This window comes from Falco peregrinus, chromosome 5 (genome assembly GCF_023634155.1).
Source record: "Falco peregrinus isolate bFalPer1 chromosome 5, bFalPer1.pri, whole genome shotgun sequence".
In the NCBI taxonomy this organism is placed as follows: domain Eukaryota; kingdom Metazoa; phylum Chordata; class Aves; order Falconiformes; family Falconidae; genus Falco; species Falco peregrinus.
In genome coordinates this window covers 77,758,558-77,778,936 of record NC_073725.1, presented here as the reverse complement: position 1 = coordinate 77,778,936, position 20,379 = coordinate 77,758,558, and the positions used below count along the sequence as shown (strand labels likewise).

General features: G+C 47.8%; 1 protein-coding gene across 1 annotated transcript in view; it reads right to left on the bottom strand.

Annotated features, from left to right (window-relative positions):
* Positions 1–932: 932 nt before the first annotated feature.
* The window catches only part of RAB40C (RAB40C, member RAS oncogene family), a 36,599-nt gene continuing 17,152 nt past the window's right edge, over positions 933–20,379 (bottom strand). Inside the window, exons 2-6 of the mRNA XM_005241041.4 lie at positions 17,658–17,718; positions 15,352–15,412; positions 6,329–6,406; positions 5,682–5,904; positions 933–4,110 (exon numbers count right to left, since the gene is read on the bottom strand). Coding sequence (XP_005241098.2) covers positions 3,830–4,110; positions 5,682–5,904; positions 6,329–6,406; positions 15,352–15,412; positions 17,658–17,718 — 704 coding nt within the window. The 3' untranslated portion in view covers positions 933–3,829. The remainder of the gene's footprint in view (positions 4,111–5,681; positions 5,905–6,328; positions 6,407–15,351; positions 15,413–17,657; positions 17,719–20,379) is intronic.

Sequence of the window (20,379 nt, the reverse complement as noted above, 5' to 3'; positions counted from 1 at the left end):
GAACCCTGAACAGGAAAAAAAATAGAAGCGACTCTTCCCTGACCAGGCTTTCACCTTAGCTCCAGGGTTTTCCAGGCTGCAGACACTATCTCATTTCCCCTCTGCGCCCTCCCAGCCCCAGCAATTACTACTTAAGCTGTTAAAACAAGCGTGGCCAGTCTGGTACGAAGTGGAAAATCTGATCCTAGGGAAGTAAGCAGGCAGGGGAAAAGGGAGGTCAAGGGGAGGTGGGCTGGGAGCGAGAGAAAAGAGGATCAGGCCAGAAGTTTCCCTCCACCCCAGGAGCGAAGGCCCCTTCTCTGGGGCTCCCGGTCCCAGCCGATGCCTCTGAACACCAACCCTGGCGACAGCCCAACGTGACACGGCTGCTCCGAGCTCCCTGCAGCACCTTCTCCGTTTCAAAGGCACATTTATCCCAGGCTGACTTTCAGCTTGCCGCAGTCTGGGTAAGATGAACAGCACTCGCTCCCCCAGGATCACCTGGACCCAAAGAGACAATTTAAGGCTTTGCCTGTACTTGCAAAACCTGTCCCCATGTGCCAGGGACTGCGCACAACCCCACACAAGCTGCGGGGGAGCCTGCCTTCCTACAGCCACCTACGACATTAAACGTGTTGCAGAGTAGTCTGTGTTTTTCCTAGAGCTCCACTACCCCAAAATCAGCACTTCGGTGAGAATCAAGCCAGATATAGGACAGATTTAGCTTCTGCACATACAGAGAAGGGCAAACCCCCCACAACCAGAGCCAGGAATCACGACATTTAAGACTCCTCAGAAAATGTAACGCGAGTTATTTTGCGGACGATCTGGAAGTGGCAGTACACACCTGCACCACAAGCAGCCCCAAATCCCCAGGTTTTGGGCCAAACTACCACCTTTTCCCTTCAGCCTCTTCCCAGCCCATATGAAAACTGATAGAACTTCTCCACCTGTCAATTGGTAGTTCAAAACAACAAAACCCCCTTTAATTTATACAAAACAAAACCATGTATAATCAGTTGAACAACATTAACTGTACAAAGGAATAAAAAAAATAAAAGGATAGTCCAAAAAAACAACTCAGGAATGGTACAAGTGTTGGAGAGCAGCTACAGACTAGTGTTGACATCAGATGCAAGAATCTTTTCCTTTTAAATTAAAAAAAAAAAAAAAAAAAAAAGTTTTTTTCACTGAGTAATCGCTCCAGGTAAATCTTTCATCCTCACTACAGACAGGATCTGTTGAGACCTTATCGGGTGGGCAAAAAAAAAAAAAAAAAAAAAAAAAAAAATCAACTGCAGGGAAAAAGGCATGGGGAGGTGTCACACGTGGCAAAGCCAAACCAAGCAGAGGTACATCAAGTTTTTCTAGACATGCAGCAGCTTTGTGATTTCAGGAAGAAAACCTTCGTCCCTCTTCACCCTACAACACTGGTGCCCAGGAGCAGCCTGGCGAAGCGGCCCCAGTGTCTGGATGATGTTTTCCAGGAGAAGCCGCCTTTTGCAGTGCTGATCACCTGTTGGCCGTATATCCCGGGGCTGCTGAGCCAGCGATTGTCTTCTGCTGTGTGTTAAGTGATGGGAAACAGGTGCCAGCCGTTCCAGACAGGTTCTTGAAATCCCCTGGCCTTCGCACCACTGTGCTGAGCTCGGCTGCAGCTTTACTCTTGAGCCAAACCACCACTACAAAGGATTCTTCTCCCCCCTCCATCTGCCGGGGGTTTAATTCTCTCGTCGCTCATTTGAGCTGGGCAATAAAGCACGCTAGAGACGAGCCAAGAGACCTACCCCTGTATTGTATTCTGATCTACAGCGCAGGGAGGGGGAAGGCTCCGTCACCTCCCAGGTCGGCTCAGAAGCAAAGGCAAGGAGATGTCCCCGTGGAGGGACGTGCCCCTGCCTGCTGCCTGAACAAAGCGGGTCTGTCGGCCGCGCAGGAGCTGCTGCGGCTTCATTCTGCCCGTGCAATGCAACAAGCTCTCCTGGGGTGAGCAGAGCAAGCCCAGGCCCTGGGGAGCTGCTAACACCAGGAGGAAGATGGCAGCACTGCAGCGGCTGGCCTCCTGCTGAGGCAGCCCCAGCACAAAAGCAGTTTACTTTCTACCACGCTACTCACAAATCCACACGTCCTGGCCACCTATGAGAATCTGTCAACATAGCTGACTCCCACTGCCAAGCCCCGCTCAGCTTTTGCAATAAGGGGTAGGTGTTATTTCTAAATTTCCAGGTGAATTTTCAGCACCATTCAGCACCAGCCATGGGGGGAAGCTGGGGAAGCACATGTGCTTGCCTGACAGAAGAGCCTCTCCCACAGCATGGGCACATCTCAAGCTCCTGCCGCTAAGCACACATGCCCCTCTAAACTCCAGGAGCGGTCCTACAGGGCAAAGCAGTTTGCTTTCCTGATCTCCTGGGGCTGCCACAGGAGGTGAGCAAATCTGCCACGATGGGACCTGGGGATTGCTGTTTTCCCACACACACCTTTCACCTTCCCAGTCCCTGCTCCTCCACGCTCCAGTGGGAAAAGCTGCTTCTGTCCTTTCCCCACTTTCATCCAGGAGGAGCCGCGGCAACACTAGCTCAGGCAGAGCGTCTTTGGAAAAGCAAAGCAAGAAGCAGCCGGGATTCAGGGGCTGTCGCATGGGGTGGCGTTGTGGATGGAGGGCTCTCGAAGTGACAGCTGAGGTTTTGCAGCAATAAGGGACAAAATTCAGCATTTTTCCTCTGCTTTAGGCATGATGCTTCCACCCTCTGCTCCTTAGTCCCTGATGAGCTGTGCATCAGGAGGCGCAAAGCGAGTGAGGCATCAGTCTGACCTCAGAGCTGCCTCTTCGTCCTGCCTGCTGAAAGCAAACCTCAAGACCCTGGCCTCTCCGCTCTGCCCCTCGACCCATTACATCCCACCTAGCCTTCAGCACTCACAAGTTTTAGGGAATGATTGAGAATAAAGCAGCTTGGGGCATGTTACGCACAAATTGTTCTTTCCTTCAGCATATGTCATATTTAAAAAAACCCTAGCACAAGCCCAGGTAGTGATTGAAAGTCCCTTAAAGCATTTTTATATTTTCACCAGAAAATCCTCCACTTCTCCCCTTTTGCTGACACTGGGAAAGTTAATCCAGTGCTTGTATTTACATGGCTGCATAAAATTTTCCCTGACTGCTTCTTAAAAAAACCCTTATAAAACAAGTGATATATATATATGTATAATATTTACATAAATAAACGAAGAAGGCAAGCAGACTGCTTCCTTCTCCTTTCTAGTTGGCCAACTCTTGCCTTGTTTCCTTTTTTTTTTCTTTTTTTTTTTTTTTTTGGCAACAGCAGGTTAACATCCTGGTGAAAACTGTCATTAGTCCCCTGTCCCCGTTTTGTTTTTTTTTTTTTTTTTCTACATCCAATGATCACTATTGCACCAGCAATCTGTTCAGGAGTCCAAGAGTTAAAGTTGCAGCACAGACTCTCTCCTTGCCTACTCCCTTAAGCCTCTCAATCTTCCATTAAATCCATTTCTCCATTGAGACTGGAGGATGAGCTTTTTTTCCCCCTTCCCCCCTCCCCAACCCAGCAGCTGCTGAATTTTCCACCCCAGGCCGAGAGGCAAAGCCCAAAGCATTCTTGGAGGGTCACTTGGCAGAGTCCTCTCCCCGCCAGCGCTGCGAGATCCAGCCGGCACCATGCTTCCTATGCGAAGACAAAACGTGAGCACATTCCTAACGCTTGTGCGTGCCATCGGAAAAGCAACCGCGGCCCATCCGAAAGGATCCAGTCGAAAAGGGTTAAGTGTGCAAACAGCTGTACATCGGTGGGTGGGTGTGGATACGTTAGAAGCTCACGGCGCGTCCATCCTGCTAAGAGATCTTGCAGTTGTTGCGTGAGCAGTTCTGTGGGGGGCTCTGGGGTGGTCGAATTGATTTGGATCTCTTCAAGCTGTTACCTTTGCTGCTGCTTCCACCCCCACTGCTGGCCAAGGAATACGACCGGCCGTGCATCATCACTGCATTCATCCCGTTGGCCATCGAGAAGGATTTCAGGTGACTCTTGATGGTGACGGGCAACGGCAGCTTGTCGATGAGGTGGACTGGGGTGCAGGAAACAATGGCTCGGCAGCACAGGTCCTGTAAGCTGAACACTGGTGGGAGAAAAGACCAAACAGTCAAGGGCCAAGAGATTTTAAGGACTGCCTTCTCCCCACAGCTACTCCTTATGCTGTGCAGTTCCCAGTCCTTGGGGGAGAGATGCTAATAATGATTGCATAGGAGCCTTGAACAGGGAGCAGATTAGTTAGGACAAAAGCTTGGGAAACCCAAGGTAAGCTCTGCCACTGGTGGTCAGCGCTTTGCAAGACACCAGCTTTAGGTGTCAACACGGGGTTTAGACACTGCCGGCCCTCCTCTCTGCACAGTGCCCGGGGCAGGCAGCGCCTTACTCACAGTCCTGCCAGACACTTGGCTTCTCAGGCCATCATTTGGCAGCCAGAAGGCCATGTCCAGGGCAGGAGGCAGCAGAGTCAACAAGCCCCAAAGCAGGACAGCCTCACTTGGGACCTGCTCGGGGAGCAGCAGCCAAGGGGCTGGTTTTGTGCAGAGCGCCTGCAGCAACAGAGATACCATCAAGCCAGCAGAAGACTGTCCTTTCAGGCTTCCCAGCGTCCTCTTAGTTCAGCATACACCATGGGAGCCTGCTTTGAAGTCTGCTCGGAGGGATGTCCCAGCACGCAGCCACACGAGGGCACGCTTTCACCTCCAGCCTGCTGCGAAAGCCACGATGCTGTTCCCAAGCAGGCAGCCCCAGTTCCCAAGCAGGCAGCCCCAGTTCCCAAGCAGGCAGCCGTTACACGTCCTGCCTCTGGAAGAGATTCAGGAGAGGTCTGTGAACGCAGCCCAGCTCCTGCTTGCCATCCTTCTGCGAGCATGTGGCACGGCACGCAGGTTGGGGCCAGGAACACAGGCAAGTTTGGTGACTGGGGCTGGCAAACAGGATTTTCCCTCCCTTGTGAGCAGGAGCTGAGGATCCATGTGAAGGCAGGTTACCTCATCAGCGCAAATCTGCTGCTCGGACTGCTGGTGGGGCACACTGCTACCTTCATTCAGCCAGGAATGTGGGACCTAAGACTATTCTGCTTCAAATACAGCAGGCTGTTGGAGTTTGCTCACAGTTTGCCACAGGTGTGCCCAGATATATGGCATACCCCAGCCCACAGCTGCATGCCAACAGCAGGGATGTGATTTAGTTTTTTTTCAGCTCCTTGGGCTCACTCTGTTTCCACCTCTCTCCAAAACAGGAGACAGGCTCAGGCAAGGGTAAGGACAGAGGTGCTTATGCCTGGATTCATCCCACACAGTCATCTGATGAAGTACTTTCAAGTTGGGAGCTTAATTGCCCTCAGCCTCATTCAGAATAAGCGGAGAGGTGTAGGATGCCCTGGAGCAATTCAGATCCTAGACATGCCGAACTGCCCTCTGGAGCTGCCTGTCCCTCATCACTGCCTGCCGCGTTCCGCACTAGTACAGGAGTACAGGCAGCTTGTTGTGGCTCAGCTTCAGCTTGTCTGACCCGAGGCGCTTCTCCATGTCAGGCGCTTTCAGATCCCACAGTTCCTAATAAACACACCTCCCACCTAGGCAGTCAGCCCTATCCCTCCAGTTCAGCCCAGCCGGCTCTCAAGCCTTCCCCACATGGAGCATCTTCCTCCCTACTGACCTCTGTTGGGTCTCCAGATCTTCTCCATGCCGTGCCGCATAAGGACGATACGGGACAACTCTGTGAAGGACTCTATGACGTTGAAGTTGCACAGGGGGCTGACTTCAAAAAACGTCATGCAGTTCTTCTCCGCGTAAGCCCGGGCCTGCTCCGTTGGCACCTGCCGCTTGAAGGCAAGGTGAAGCCTGTTTCCCACCAGGATCCGAGGGACGCCTGGGGCATGCTTAGAAAAAGGAAAGAAGTGGGGAAATCACGGCTTGTCCTTAGTAAGGGCAGCCTACACGCAGTATTCTGCTTAGCTGCAACAGCAGTGAAGGGCAAAGAAATAGAAACTGCTCTGTGACCGCGGGGGACTGCCAAGCAGTACTACTGCATGATGGGGGAGGCCAATGTACCCCCTCCACAGTCCATTTGAGAGGGAACCTTCCTATCTTTCTTGACCATTTCCAAGCCCGTTCCTACTACTCTGAATTTATGCAGAGGTGGAGGGCAGACACTTATCCCCTTGCTTTGCTTATTAGTGGACTGCCATTGTCTGCTTTCCATAGCAGAGCCATTCTCGTCCCCGTATCAGAGGTGGCACCCCAGCTGATTCCTCCCCAAATTTTTGCTATATAACACTTCATGTGTTCCTCCATTCAACTTACCTCATCTATTTCCTTTATCCATCGGTCTATCCCATCGAAGGACCAGCGATTAGTGATGTCGTACACCAAGAGAATTCCCTGGTGGAAGAAAATCAGGAAGTTTCATAGTAGGCAAAATGGAAGGGAGACACACCTGAAAGACCCCTACATAGGCAGAAGCCAAAAGGCTAAGGGACAGAACATGGCTCCAGCTGCACTATTTATGTGCTTGCTAGGGCAAAAATTGAGACACAACAGGTTTGTACTCAGTTCCAGCTATTAGGGAAGATTTTACTCCTGTTTTGGCTTGAACATCTCCCAAATAATTTCCAAGGCAGCAGTCTGTACAAAGGAAGAGGAACTTTCTTGGTGACTGTGTATCTGAAGGAGCAAAACTCACCCTCCTCCCGTCACAAACCTGATACAAACTCACTGAGGTGGAAACAGTCTTTTTCTTTTCCTTTCATGCAGAACAGCTGCATTCAGTGGTAGGATGGTGGCAGAACATGACAAAGTTAATAAAGCACACCCATCTTCAGCATGTTTTCCCTCTCCAGAACCTGTCTCATTCTGTTGGCCCATTGCTGGCAAGGAAAAAAACACGTGATGCCAATAAGCCACACAGCATCCCTGCAGAACTGGGATCTCACGGACGGGATCCACGCCGGGCTTTGCTGAAGGCAGACGGTGTTGCCAATTGTCATTGCTGCGCTGGTGGAGAACAGTACAGCGGCGCTGCCAAACCTCAGAGGGTCAGATCAAAAGTCTCACTGCAGGACCTTCCTCCAGCCTTTCCTTCTGGAAAGAGGTACCTACAGCATCATCATGCCCACATCCTTCTTCCCTGAACACTATCCACATCTGCAATTCACTTCCCAGTTGTCTCTCGAGGTGCAGCACAATCCTGCTGGCAACCAGGACAGGCACAACTCAAGGCAGGGAAGCTTGTGCCTGTGGCTGTGACAACATGGAGCAGCACCTCAAGAGTCCCCACACTCACCGTGACCATGGTTAGCAGGACTTGGGATCACAAGCAGACTGCTGGCCACCACTCATGTCTGCAGCAACTCCTACCAAGTAAGCTTGTTTTGAATCACAGTATTTCTGAGGACAGACACAAGGAAAGTAGGCTATGCGTGGCCCTGCGGGCACACAAGTCAATGCATCAAGAGCTGCCTCTCAGTACTGGTTGGGCACATACAGCATTTAGAGAATTGCCTCAAGCAGCAGCCTTTCTGCAACTCTCCCATTATTTTTCTGGCTTCTTGTCACTTGCAATGTCCTTGATTGCAAAGAGGAAAGTGACAACAGGCACTTCAAGGTTACTTTGCAGAATCACAGTTGAAGATGCCCTGAAATGGGAACTAAGGTGGAACAGATATCTTGCACTGCAAGAGGAGGCAACCCAGCTGGGAACGCAGTGCCGGATGAAAGGTAACCCAGCAGCAGTAAGACTAAGCTAAGGGCAAAACAAACCAGCCCAAGCTAGACTCCAGGATAACAGAGCATTTAGTAGCAAGCTCCGCAGAACCAGTCTTCTCTGAAATCAGGGGTATTCTCCAGGAACAGCCGTCCCTACAGCAAGTCCCCAGTGCAAGCAGAAGAGATCTTAAGTTGGCAAAGGCAAGTCTCAGCTGGCAGCCTAGTCCTCCCTAGGAGATGCCTAGATACAGCACAGTGAAGGAGTGAGCTGACAAACTGCCTAGCGTGTGTCCTAGTACAAGTGAGAGACCATCAAGCTCCCTCACGTACCAGCAGAGCTGCTCCTTTATTCAGTGAAATGGAAGATCCACGACACAGATGGGACACACAAACTACCTACTCCTCCTGGAACACAGCTTTACAATATTTGCTGCTGCCAAAGCCTGTGATGACCCGGGGGAAGCCTGTACAGAAGCCACGTACATGATATACCTCAAGTTTATGAAAAAATAATCATTAGCATGAGATCTGGAGCACATGGGAACAATAAATGCCACGGCATCTGAGCCACAAAGGCACTTGAATCCTCATAATAAAGCCATGTCTTGAGCTGGCACTTGGAAGTGTTCCCCCTACCTGGAAAAGCAGCCTTTCTCAGATTATGCTGGTGTGCCATGACGTCGTTTGCCTTTCTCTCACAGCTCGTTCAGAATAAGCAGCTCTCACAAACCCTGCCCAATTTTACGGTTTTAAAAAGTCTTGGTCAGAACAATTCTGATTCTTGAGCTTTATCCGCAACATCATTGCACAGCTCTTCCACCCCAGGAAGTTGTTCTCCGGGTGAAAATTCGGGTCTGAAGTTGTTCTGAGGGACCTGATCCTGAGACTTCCAACTGCAGAAGTATTTGTGGGGTGAGGGGAACAGAGGCATCTTCAGTTTCCTCCAGCAAAGAGTCTGGAGCTCATGCCTGGAGTCCATATTTTTTTGCAGTGTCATTTACAGAACTTCATGCTCAAAAAGAATTGGAGGTTGGTTTTGTTTTGGAGGAGAAAAGAATCAGTTTCTTCTAGGTTTAGATAGGAAAAAATAAGGAGGAAGTAATGATTTTCCATAATCAAAAAATTCCACAAAACCAAAGGTACTGCTTTTCAAGAACCCTATCAAGAAATATCTACTGCCAGGATACATCACATTTTAAGTGCAGTTGGCGGGGGGTGGTGGGGGTGGGTGGTAGACACTGAGCTTTCTTTTCATTTTTGTTGTATCCGTTTTGACTTCTGGCTTCCAAGGCTGCACGTGTGGATGAATAAGAGTCAGGAAATAAAGCAAAAAGTTTGACGACCTCCTTCCAAGACAAGGCCGGCAAGTTAAATAAAGTCTACTTATTTTACTTCTGGATTGACAAGTTCCTTTAGCCAAGAGAAACAGACCCAAGACCTAGTTTGTGAAGGCTGCTCCTGCCAAAAATATGCTCTAGGAGGAGTTTTTTAAGCTTGCTGGCAGCTGCTGCCTGATTCTTCTTTAAATAGGAGTAAGGATAAAACATCAGCAAAAACACATCCCAAGTTCTCAGGAGCAGGGTGGAAGGTCAAGACCACAATTTCTAAATGGAAGAGACTACCTGCCAGCTTACCCTCCGAGCCATAACACAGCTCCATGCACGCACATTTAGAGTTATGATTGTCAAGGACAGTTTCCCAAAGGTCAGAAGAGGCCAAGGCCAAACTGTCCAATGCCTTGCTTCCGTCCTCATCCTCACCAGCTGTACTGTAATTCAGCAGAAGATGGAGGAAGCAGTCTTAAAAACCTCTGGCCAGCTCACAGTGCTGCCAGATAACCTCACACTTCTTCCAAGTAGCGCTGGCATGCTCCAGACACCACGTTTCTAGAGCACACATCCCAAATACACTTTGTCATTACCATTTTCTCCCCTAGAGAGAATTTAACACAGACATGCATGCAGAGAGGGAGCTGGCTCTGTCTCTCAGACAGTTCCAAGTAAGATCTGTCGGGTTTCTTCAGGTTTTTTTTTAAAAAGCAGTCTCCTTCGGAGTAATGTGCATAGAATTTTAATTTACTCAACTAGACAAATGAACACTTTCCCATTTGCAGCCTAAATTGTTCTCTAAGTGCCTAGATGGCTGTCAGCATCATGGTATCTCTGTACCTCTTGATTTTTAGTTTCACAAAGCACCTTTGTAAGCATCATATACCCCAGGCTCCCACAGCACGAAGTGAAAATCTGTACACTCAGGTTCTCAGATCAAGGGCATTCTGGTCACCTGACCAACCCTCCCAACAGCCTTCTTTCTTTTTCTCCTCAACCTGCCTACAGGCTGCTGTGTGAGGTGGAAGACAACTGGACTCATCCCCAGACCTCTCTCGGGTCTTTTCACAATTGAGTTTCAAAGTTCATTTCCACTGTTTTTGTTCCACGCTACTGGGATTGGCATGACCCTGAGCATATCAGCGACAGAAACTTCCACATGAGTACGTCATGTCGTGAACAAGGAACACAGAGACATCACCCGTTACTGTATCCAGCAGCACACGGGGACTCTGCCAAAAACCAGACTTGTTTTCAGCAGGAGCTTATGCAAAGATCTGTCTGTCCACATAACCAAGGCCGGGGAGGGGGAAGTATCATCTCTACCTACTTGCTGCAGGTTTAGACCAGGCTTATAACCAATAAGCTTTTAAAGGTGAAGAAGCTGCATGCTCACCCCGCAGTGCAAAGCGGACTTCTCCAAAAAGGCTTCTCAGATGCTTTAGCAGCTGGATCTCCAGCCACTTGCACAAGCACACAAGAACACTGCTGGGAGGAAGCAAGTGCTTGCACAACTGCCAAAGACCATGGCTCAGTGCAGGCAGATGACAGGGTGGCCGGGAAAGCATTACTTGCTGGTATTCTCTACCAGTGGAAAAAAGCTGTGCTGAAGAAGCCTGGAAGACCCCTTAAACTGGATTTCTCTGGCCCACAGGACAAAGTAACCCAGAAACAAAGGATCCAGCGCTGATGGCAACTACAACACTTTGTCTCTCCTGCCCGCTCTTTCAGAGTTAACTTTGGCCATGGCTCTCCAGCTGGCACCTCAGACCTTGGCTCATGGGCAATTAGATCCTGCTGCCAAACCATTTCCCAACAGTGTAACACATGAGGGGGGTTATTTATTACTGAGCTTTTGATAAAACATTTTAGCAGGCAGGGCAAACCCCTCCAGCAGCTGGATAACCCCACCAAAATGACCTGAGGCAGGTAAGGTATTTGCAGCAATCAAGAAAGTCACAAGATAGAGCAAAGACCACAACTCAAGAGTCTGATGAGCTGCCAAAACAGCCACCACCTTTCTGCCTACTAAGAAGCCCTGAAAAGGATAAACAGCAGCTACTCAAATCACCTGCCTAAGCAGGACTCAACAACATTCATTATTCTGTTAGGCTGCAGCTTTGCTGTAAGACAGCAGCATTTTTCGGTAATTCCTGTAGATGATCTCAAACTATTCACGAAGCACCTGCTGTATCACACTGTCTCGGAAGAGTTGGCAAGCCAAATTTTCAGAAACTGTTCAAATCACTGGCACATGAGGACATCAGGAACGATACTGGCACTGCTTCTTCCTTGCTAGGTCAGAAAGTACCACCACAACTCTTTCTCTCCTCTGTGATTACTCTGGGAAATAGCTTGCACTTGCTCACAGCAGCCAGAAGAGCCACAGCTGCACGCAACATTTGGGATCAGTGTGCCAGCTCTGCTGTTGGTATGACCGAGACCTTAAAGCCAAGCAGGAAAAAAACACAAAGAGCAGAAGTCCAAGAGCAAAAAAAGAAGATTTCTGAAACACCTTTAAGCATCACTAAATACCTTTCACCATACCCTAAACTGTGACAATTAAAATAAAAATCCCTCTGCAACACAGCAAGCTCCAGACTCCCCGAGTTTGTTCTGCAGGCTGCAGCACTACTGGGTTTCCATCTCTAGCCTCCCCTGCCATCTCCCCCAGTGCCTAGAGGCCAGAGCTCTGCCATCCCAGACACAATTGCTCCTCTTCTGCCCCAAAGCAAGACCCTGAAGTGATGCAGTCAGGACCTGGTGGCCCAGCAGATGCTAAGGATGATGAAAGCAGCTGTGATAAGAAAGTGGAAACTCAAAGTCCAGGGAAGCAAGAGAAAAGGAAGGGGGTGTCCCAGGCACAGCAGTGCGCCACAAGCCCCCCCCTTGAGCCAAAGAGCTCACTGTACCCCTAATGAGATCAGATCAGCTAGGCAGGGCAGGGAGCGAAGGCAAGACAGATCCATGATCCTCACAGCAACCCAAGGCAAACACAGCTGGTCTGCCTTAGCTGAAGGAAGGGACTGGTCTTCATTTGAGCCAGCTCATCAAGGACAGCAAAGCTGTTTTACTTTAGATGTTTTCAAAAGGAAGAAGTTCCTGTTGAACATGAAAGCCACATGGCTATTTACCCAGGGAAGTGGTGTGGAGCCTAAATTAGGGAAGGCATCAATATGCTCAAGGAGAGTCCTTTCACGGGGCAGGGACTAGCCTGACATCCAGACTGAGCAATGCACGAGGCTGTGCTGTGGGGGAATGGAAAACTGAGAAGGTCTGCTTCCTGATTGGAGACTCTTTCCACTTTGCAACCTCTCCAGGGTTTACTTCAGAAGATTCAATTCTTATTACTACACTTGAGAAACAATAAGGTGTGTTGTGTGCGGGCAGCCACACATGCTTCCCTCACTTGAAGACATTTTTCATACAAAGTATTCTCATAAGGGCTGGCTATTCAGACAGACTCACCCTGTTCTCAGTCAGCCCTGCCAGGTTGCTGAGGCCAGCCTCCTGCTTTCACAGCTAACCTGTCAAAGTCCTCTTTGGAAACTCATTCTTCAGGCTTCCCTTGTGCTCCTTAGGAGAAGCTCGGTCAGAGTCTCTGTGCTCTCCCAGTGAGAGCCTTCTGCCAATTTTCAGTGTGAAGGTGCTTGTGGCCAGTTTATAGCAAGCCATTCTTGTACAAATACCACACTGCACTTTAAACAGAGCTTTTCCCACTCTGGCATCTCTCTTCTCTGCTGTATTTGTTCTTCCTGAGCTTTTGGCTTGTTAGGTTAAAAAAGCTGTTTCTCTTGCCTCCAACTGGATTTGCATCAGGCTCCCTACAGCAGAAGTCTTGAAGTCTGATGTACCAAGAGAGCAGAGAGGAAAGCAGACAGCTGAAGCAGATAAGTCAGTATAGCACACAGCATTAAATAGATCTTAAAGAAACAGGAGAACTCCAGAGCATTTTATCTCGTTTCCCCCAAGACCACGCTGGGTTAAGTTGTCTTTATGCTAATGCTATGCCAGAAGAAGTTAGCTTCTGCATACTGAAAATAACCGGAGGTGCAGAAGTCCATTCCCGCAGTCACACAGACATTTGTTATTTAGAACAAACAGTCCTCTTGCTTTGGTTAACCATTAAGAGTTTAAATTAAGACACTTTCCTCTTCCACTGAAAGATGATGTGAGTTATTTAAGAGAGATAGTATCTGTGTTCCTGCTAATGCAAGAATATCGCTGTATTGCACATGGGAGCCAATCACTTCACATCAAAAACAATCTAAGTTTTACTACAAGCCACCTGGAGAAGACTGTACAAAGACTCTTGTCATTAGTCTTCAAGAGGCGCTCACTTTTCACCATGCTCACCTCAGGAACACTTTCAGAGGGCAGTGGAGGTATTTCATTGGGAACCACCCCTCCTTCTACTGGGCAGGCTTGCTGTTGAGAGCTATTTTGTTGTTTTTAAGGGTAAGAGTTGACTATTTTGGCAGACCAGAATTAAGACATCACAACAGTACTTTGAAAGAGGCATTTGTTGCACAAGCAGGCTTTGAGGAAAAGGTGTAAGCTACACCTTGGTGCGCAAGTGCACACATACACAACAAGATGTGTACCTTGTTGCTCCATCCAGTTCAAGTATTCTCACCACTACTTATTTCACCTCTCCTGTCTGCCCCAGTTTGCTCTATGGCGGCAGCAGCTACAAGTTCTGGCATGTGGGTGCAGCCCTGTGGAGACACAGCACTGGCTCTGAGGAGCTCACAGTCTACAAGAAGGGGAGAAAGCCTTCTGTACAGCAGCCTCAAAGAGTAGGTCATGCTGCAGACAGGGGTAAAAGCTCTGAAATTATATTTCTGGACACATTACTTGGGGTGCCTGCCACTTTCTATTCCCAGTTTAATCTGGGCATCTGACACAGCAAGGTCTCAGAAAAAGGCTGACCAAAGCTAAGTTATGTGGTCATCAGAAAATCACACTGACCAATTTGGTTCATTTATAACTGGTAAGCGAAGTGACATGGTCTCAAGTCCACATGTTTGTTAGGATTGTAGCTTTAGATTTCTCTGAAACATAGTAAGGGCAGAGGGAAGCTTAAAGATAAGCTCACACATGGGACTGAACATGCGACGGGGAGATCCCATACTGTGCCACTGCAGAAGGCACGCTCCAACACTCCTTGCCTTGCACTTCTGCAAGTACCAGGAAATTGGCCCCCGCTTCAAAGGAGCTGCCTCAAAGCATCCACACCACCAGAGATGTGCACGAACAAGAACAGATGAGGCACTGGGGGAGGTATCAACAGTACATCCCAGGTGAGTGCTCTCACATCTACAGCACAAGTGAATTTGCAGGAAGTCTTTCTTTAAGAGAGCATGATGGATTTTGCCAGTTAGCAAAGGTCTACTTTAAGGAGCAAAAAGCCAAGTGGCAAGAGCTTGAATAAAAGTGGCAAAGTTTCCTAAAGGTTGGTAACCTGCCAGGACACTGGCACAATCAGGAGGCTGACATATAGCTTCCGACTCTTAGTGTCTAAGAGAGGAGGAATGTTCTCCAAAGTTTTCTGGTTTGGAAACAAAAGGGAAAAGACAGTAGTTCATTTAACTTAGGGAGACGTTATCCTGGAGTGACCCTGTCATGTTACTGAAAGGATGACAGTAAAACTGTATAAACCACTATGGACCAACAGCAATTCTTCAGAGGACCACAAGATTTTTCTGCTGTTTATAATCTAGATGCTATTCTGGAGCAGGGCCCAAAGGAGAAACTCAAGATTTAATGCTCTCTCTCATGTTTTAAGGAACATATTTTACGATCCAATTGAGATGCTCTAGTTTCAAGTCTGCATCAAACATGCAAGTAGGAGCCACCCTATTTTTGGAACTGACTTGAAGGCAACACAGACCGAAGAACTCCATTGGGAAAGCCAGTGTCATATTTAAACAAATTTGACAAACCTCAGAAAGTACGAACTCCCACATTAAAGCTAAGGCAGATCTAGAGCAAGAATTGTCTTGTCCTCTATAACCCCTTCTTCTCAGCCCTCCTCTAGAAACTAATACTGAATATAGTCTGTAACAGACCTTTTCAGTAGGGAAGTCTGTCACCTACTCCCCTCTCTCCCATCATTTCGTAAGAATACCAGGCAGCAAGTCTACATGCAGTGCCTCCTGGCATTTACACAGACCCCATCCTTTTGATGCTCAGTGTGTTCCTTTTCAGAGCTCTTTGCTATGGCATGAAAGATTTTTACAGCCTAAAGGAAAAGCAAGTGTGTCCCATCAAAGCAGTGAGAGCAGCACTCACCTGGGCTCCTCTAGAGTAGGATCTGAAAATGGTGCAAAATCTTCCTTGCCCTGATGTGTCCCTGCAACAAAGAAAAGTTACAGCTATGAAACGTGGAGAATCAAATCCTATACTGCACACCTCCTACCGGACCTAACAAAAAATAAAATAAAAATTCAGTGTTGATCTTGTCAGAGCTTTAGAACATGTATGGTACCCAAACTGCTCTGCATGGTGTTTCCTGGTAGGTGCATCACCACCTTTGGTGACAGTCAGATGTGCTTCAGAGGTCCTTGCTGTCATTGTGCTTTCCACAGAGAAGGTACAAACAAAAACCACTGAACTTCACTACTACCTTAAGATGTATGAGGATGCAAGTCTTTTACTCCCTCGGGCAAAGGACTTTTTCTCTAGTTCCCTACAGTCCATGGGAGTTTGGAGTCAGAGTAAGATTGCAGACCTCTCCTAGTCATGGAAAATAGCTGACCTATTGTAAAATGAACGTAACCACTCAAGATAGGAGAAATTGTCTTGCACTGCCTAGTTTTACTTATTTTTCTAAATATGTTTTAACCACAAATGAAAGGAAGTATCTTTATATCCAGATCTCTGACAGACCTGGCCAACCATACCCTACAGACAGCTCAGGAACAGGACGAGGGAACAGCGTTTCTAGCCTGCTTGACAATAAGGGGCTATTCAGTCACTATCATTTGTCTTGACTGCAACTCTTGACGTGGATTAAGTAAGTTTGACTACATTAGCAGCACCTCTCAGTGCCTGCGGGAACATCTGGAACAGCGAGCCAGAGCCCAGCATACTGATTTAACCAGTGTACACTGAAATGCATCAGGGTAATCAAAGACATGTTATGATGTTTGTCATATCTATTCACTGGGCCAGGATAAAAGACAGATTAATGACCACTGAGAAGCCTGATGAATCCTTCAGTCCCAGATTTGCACCAGCTATATGAAAAAAGCACTGACCTCAAGTTCAGGACAGTCATTCTTTCAAATTAATATTAAATTTAAATTCTTTCAGTCTGAAGCTTTAAAGGATCATATTATTGGCCCTGGACATCAATTTCACAGTCTGTGTGTGCTTACATATCCTTCTCCCCCAACAATCAAATATTGGGTTGCACAAGGAAAGTAATGGTAAAAGATTACACTAAGGCAATGTAAACCAATGTTACCATCTTTTCAGGCCCTGTGCTGGCTCTCCAGCTCAAGAATTACAGTATAATAAGAAGAGGGTTTCAAGCAGGAAGCGGGAAGTAACTACACACTTGGGGCTGAAATGTTAAAATTGACATCTTACAAGAGACACAAAAGAATCTAAGTGGCACATATAAGCACACCAGCTAGAAGAGATAAATTAGCTGCTTCTGTTCTTTTGTAAGAAAAATGAGGACATTCAGCCGCAGAGAGCAGGGGTATAATTAAACCACAGAACTATATGCTGCTGGAGTCAGTCACTGAGGCTCAGAACATGGTGTTCATTCCTATTTAACAATTCACACAGATTACTAATACTTCTGTTACTTGATACAAGCGCTGGTGAAGGGGCTATTTAACTTCATGTTTTAGGGCCTGTGTCATCCCCTACTAGATCTGGGTGAAATCCAGAATCGGAGCAGGCTACCTATCTTTCCTCTTTCATCTACTGGATTGCTGTGTCAGCTCGTCAGCAGGTTAAACCTCAGACAGAGCTTGGCCAGAAGGACTCCAGATCTCCCTCCACTGCTGACAGATAAGGCAGGGCCACCCCACCCTTGCAGCGTTCTCCCATCTCCATCCCACTGTCAGGTCACTCCAGTAAGTCCTGCTCTCCAGTGGTTTACCGTACTCTGACACTAACTGGGAGGTCTATTCACTGCTCTTGTTCTAATTTTCTACTCAAGTCACTGAGAAATATCCAGCTTCTGTGCCTACTAAGGGCTTCACCCATTTTTTTCCTCCACTTCTCCTATTCTCTTGTCTACATTTCTCATCCTAGGATTTAAAGAAAACACGGTATTGCTTCCAAAATAGTATGGTTCTCAATCACTGAGGGAACAGTATGGGAACATAGTCAGGTATGACTAAGGAAGACTGAAATTGAACTGTATCAATAATGAACAGCATGCTGTTTGTGCTACTTGATCAATGGAAAGAAGTGTGGTTTGCTAGAGTATCTCACTGGTAAGAACAGCTAGCAAGCCTCGCCACACCCCTGGGGATGCTCTGCACTCTGCGCAGCTCAGTACAGCATCCCACTAGCAGCACCACGGCCCCCGCTCACCGGTCCTGTGCTCGCAGCCAAAGCAGCTCAGAAACACTCACCAGAGTTCCAGCTTGACCCTTCTGCCATCCAACAAGATAGTAGTGGTCTTGTAGTCAATTCCTGAAAGGAAACCAATAAAAAGCTGAGTAAACACTGAGCAGGTCTTCAGAGATGGACAAGAAAGCTGCTCTGCCCACACAGCTCTATCGTTTCATGTTTACGGAAAGTGATGTTTTCTCCCCCTCGCTCTATTGCGTGTTTGTGGTGAGCCTACAGCGACTTGATAGAAATAGACCTCTGCTTCAAGGCAAAGATACTCTTGCGGAGATCTATCCCTCCCTAAAAATATAAATAAACCCTAGATTGCTTCTTACTTCTCCACTGTTGAATAAAACCTGTTAGGACTCAAGCTGTAGGAGATTCAGTGGTCTGTAGCATTATCCCAAGTGACAGTGTTAAAATACAGACTTTTGTGGGGGTGAGGCAGAGAAACAAACAATTTAGAAGCATCTCCGCTAAGTCAGCCTGTAGACTCACCATCTCTCAACAAACATCACTGCCTGAAACAGTCAAAGGACATTTCCAGAGGCGGGTGATACTGAAAGCCTGTCCAGAGAATCCTGCTGCTGCTTCTGAGCAGCTCTCTGTTGTGTATCACTCAGGGTCAGGTAAGGCAGAAAGTACTCCGTCTTTATTACAAGCTGAGAAGGCAGCACGGACAACTGCTTTCCCTAGAGCCGTTGTACCAGAGCAGCAGCAGACCCTCCAAACCACCCCACCAGGCTGTGCTGACAAGTGACTCGTTGGCACAAGGGGTGCCCACCATCTTCAGATACACAAAGGGTTTATTAAAAATTGGGAGCCTGTCTCACATTCAGACAGAGATGTTTAAAAAAGGGGCAACTCCACTTGCAAGCAACGTGTCCAAACCGAGCCGAACACACTGCTCCCGTGGCCCCAGGCACAGGAGGGAAGAGGCACAACAGCATCTGCCAGCTCCTTCCCCAAAGCCTGCGCTCGGGAACGGCCAACGGGCACCAGGTGCCCAGGAAAAGCAGCTTCTTCACAAGCTCCAGTTAATAACCTTCAAGTGTATTGAAGTTGCTTAAACAAAGCACCATGCACCTTTACTACACACCCACTAAAGCATAAACTAATTTACAGTCATCTTTAATAAAGCAGAGTCACTTCACTCAGATTAGATCAACTTTATTTTTTCCTCTTGCCAATAGATAGCAAACTTTGAATCTATATTAAAAACCCACCGTTGTGTTACGACAGGTATCTCCCTTTTCCTGCAAGAGGAATACTGCCCCGATAACTAAACAGACAAGTTTGTCAATAAAGCAAATGGATTTTTCTGAGTCATCAGCAGGAGCTCCCTCTTAGTGAAAAACAAATTAGATTTCAGCCTTCACAGGGTGCTATAAAAAGCAATAAAGATAATTATCTTAAATTCTAACTATTTCCAGTGCTTTATCACAGAAAATAGACAGTTTACATTTTATCTTCCTCCAGAGACAAGCGAATGATCTGTATTTATTTTCAGGCTGATATACATCTCCCTCATCCCCAGGGATGGCAAGCAGTAGTGGGAGCAAGCCTGCTCTGCAGCCAGGAGGGAACATCCAGACATTTGCCCACCAGTTCCTGAGCCAGGATCATCCCCTGCCACAGGCTGACAGGCCGGGCTGTTAGGGAAAGGGCTAATTATGCCCACCGCACTGTTTCAGATGCAAAATCACAAGAGACTGCTCCACGAAGACTGCCCCATTTCTCGTTAGGCACAAGAGCTCCCTGCAAGCAGTATGTCCTCAGCATCCTCCATGCCAGCAGTCCAGGCACACAGATGGAGCAGTTGCATGAAAGCACCAAGGAGGAGGAACAGGTTTTCAGGGCACAGCAGCCACGTGCTTCCAAAACCACGACCATCGAGGTGAAACAAATCACTCTAGGATCAGCTTTTAAAGTGAAAGAGGTTCGGCTTGACCAGAAAGAGAAGAAAACTCATTAAAGGAAAACGCCACACAAACCCAGAAATGCCTGTGTTAGGCTCCACACTCACAAACTGCCAAGCCTACAGCCCCAACAAGGGGAACATAATTTCCTTGTTGCAAATATATACAACTTCATCACTACAGCAATGCTTTAAATACCCATTCCCTCCATGCCCATGTGAAACTATACTACATACTTCAAACCAGAGCAACACCAGTCTTTGGGCAGAACAATACAGCCATGACCAAAGCAGGCAACCAGCAGAAAACAGCACTGGAAAACTTCCTGAGCTCCTGCTGCAACTGCTCCTTGCTCCAAAGACGCTCAGGGAAATTAAATAGGCAAACCCAGAAGTCCTTCATGTCCTTCACAGTGATGTCTCTGCTCAGAAGAAAACGTGAGATGGAGGGAGGAAGCCCAAGGTGTGAGGTTGTACTCGCCCTTGCAGATATCCCTTCCCAGGAGACAGGCAGGGATGGCAGCTCGTCACTCGTGCAGGAAATTGTAAGAGAGCTCACCACGACGGAGTGGTTCTGGCAGACTCTCCAGGCACCTGCTGCCCCACCACACTTGACGTCAAATGCCGAATGCAAAAAGCAAAAAAAAAAAAAAAAAAAAAAAAAAAAAGGGAAAGTACCAAATCTCTCTCTTCATTTCCAGACAGCTGCCAGTCAACTGCTTTTGCTGCCTGGCCTCGGGGCAGCCTGTGTCTTTGTGCAGAACTTCTCTCCTTGGCATATGAGTGCTGGAGGTGAAGGGAAAAGCCCTTTGCGGATCACACCC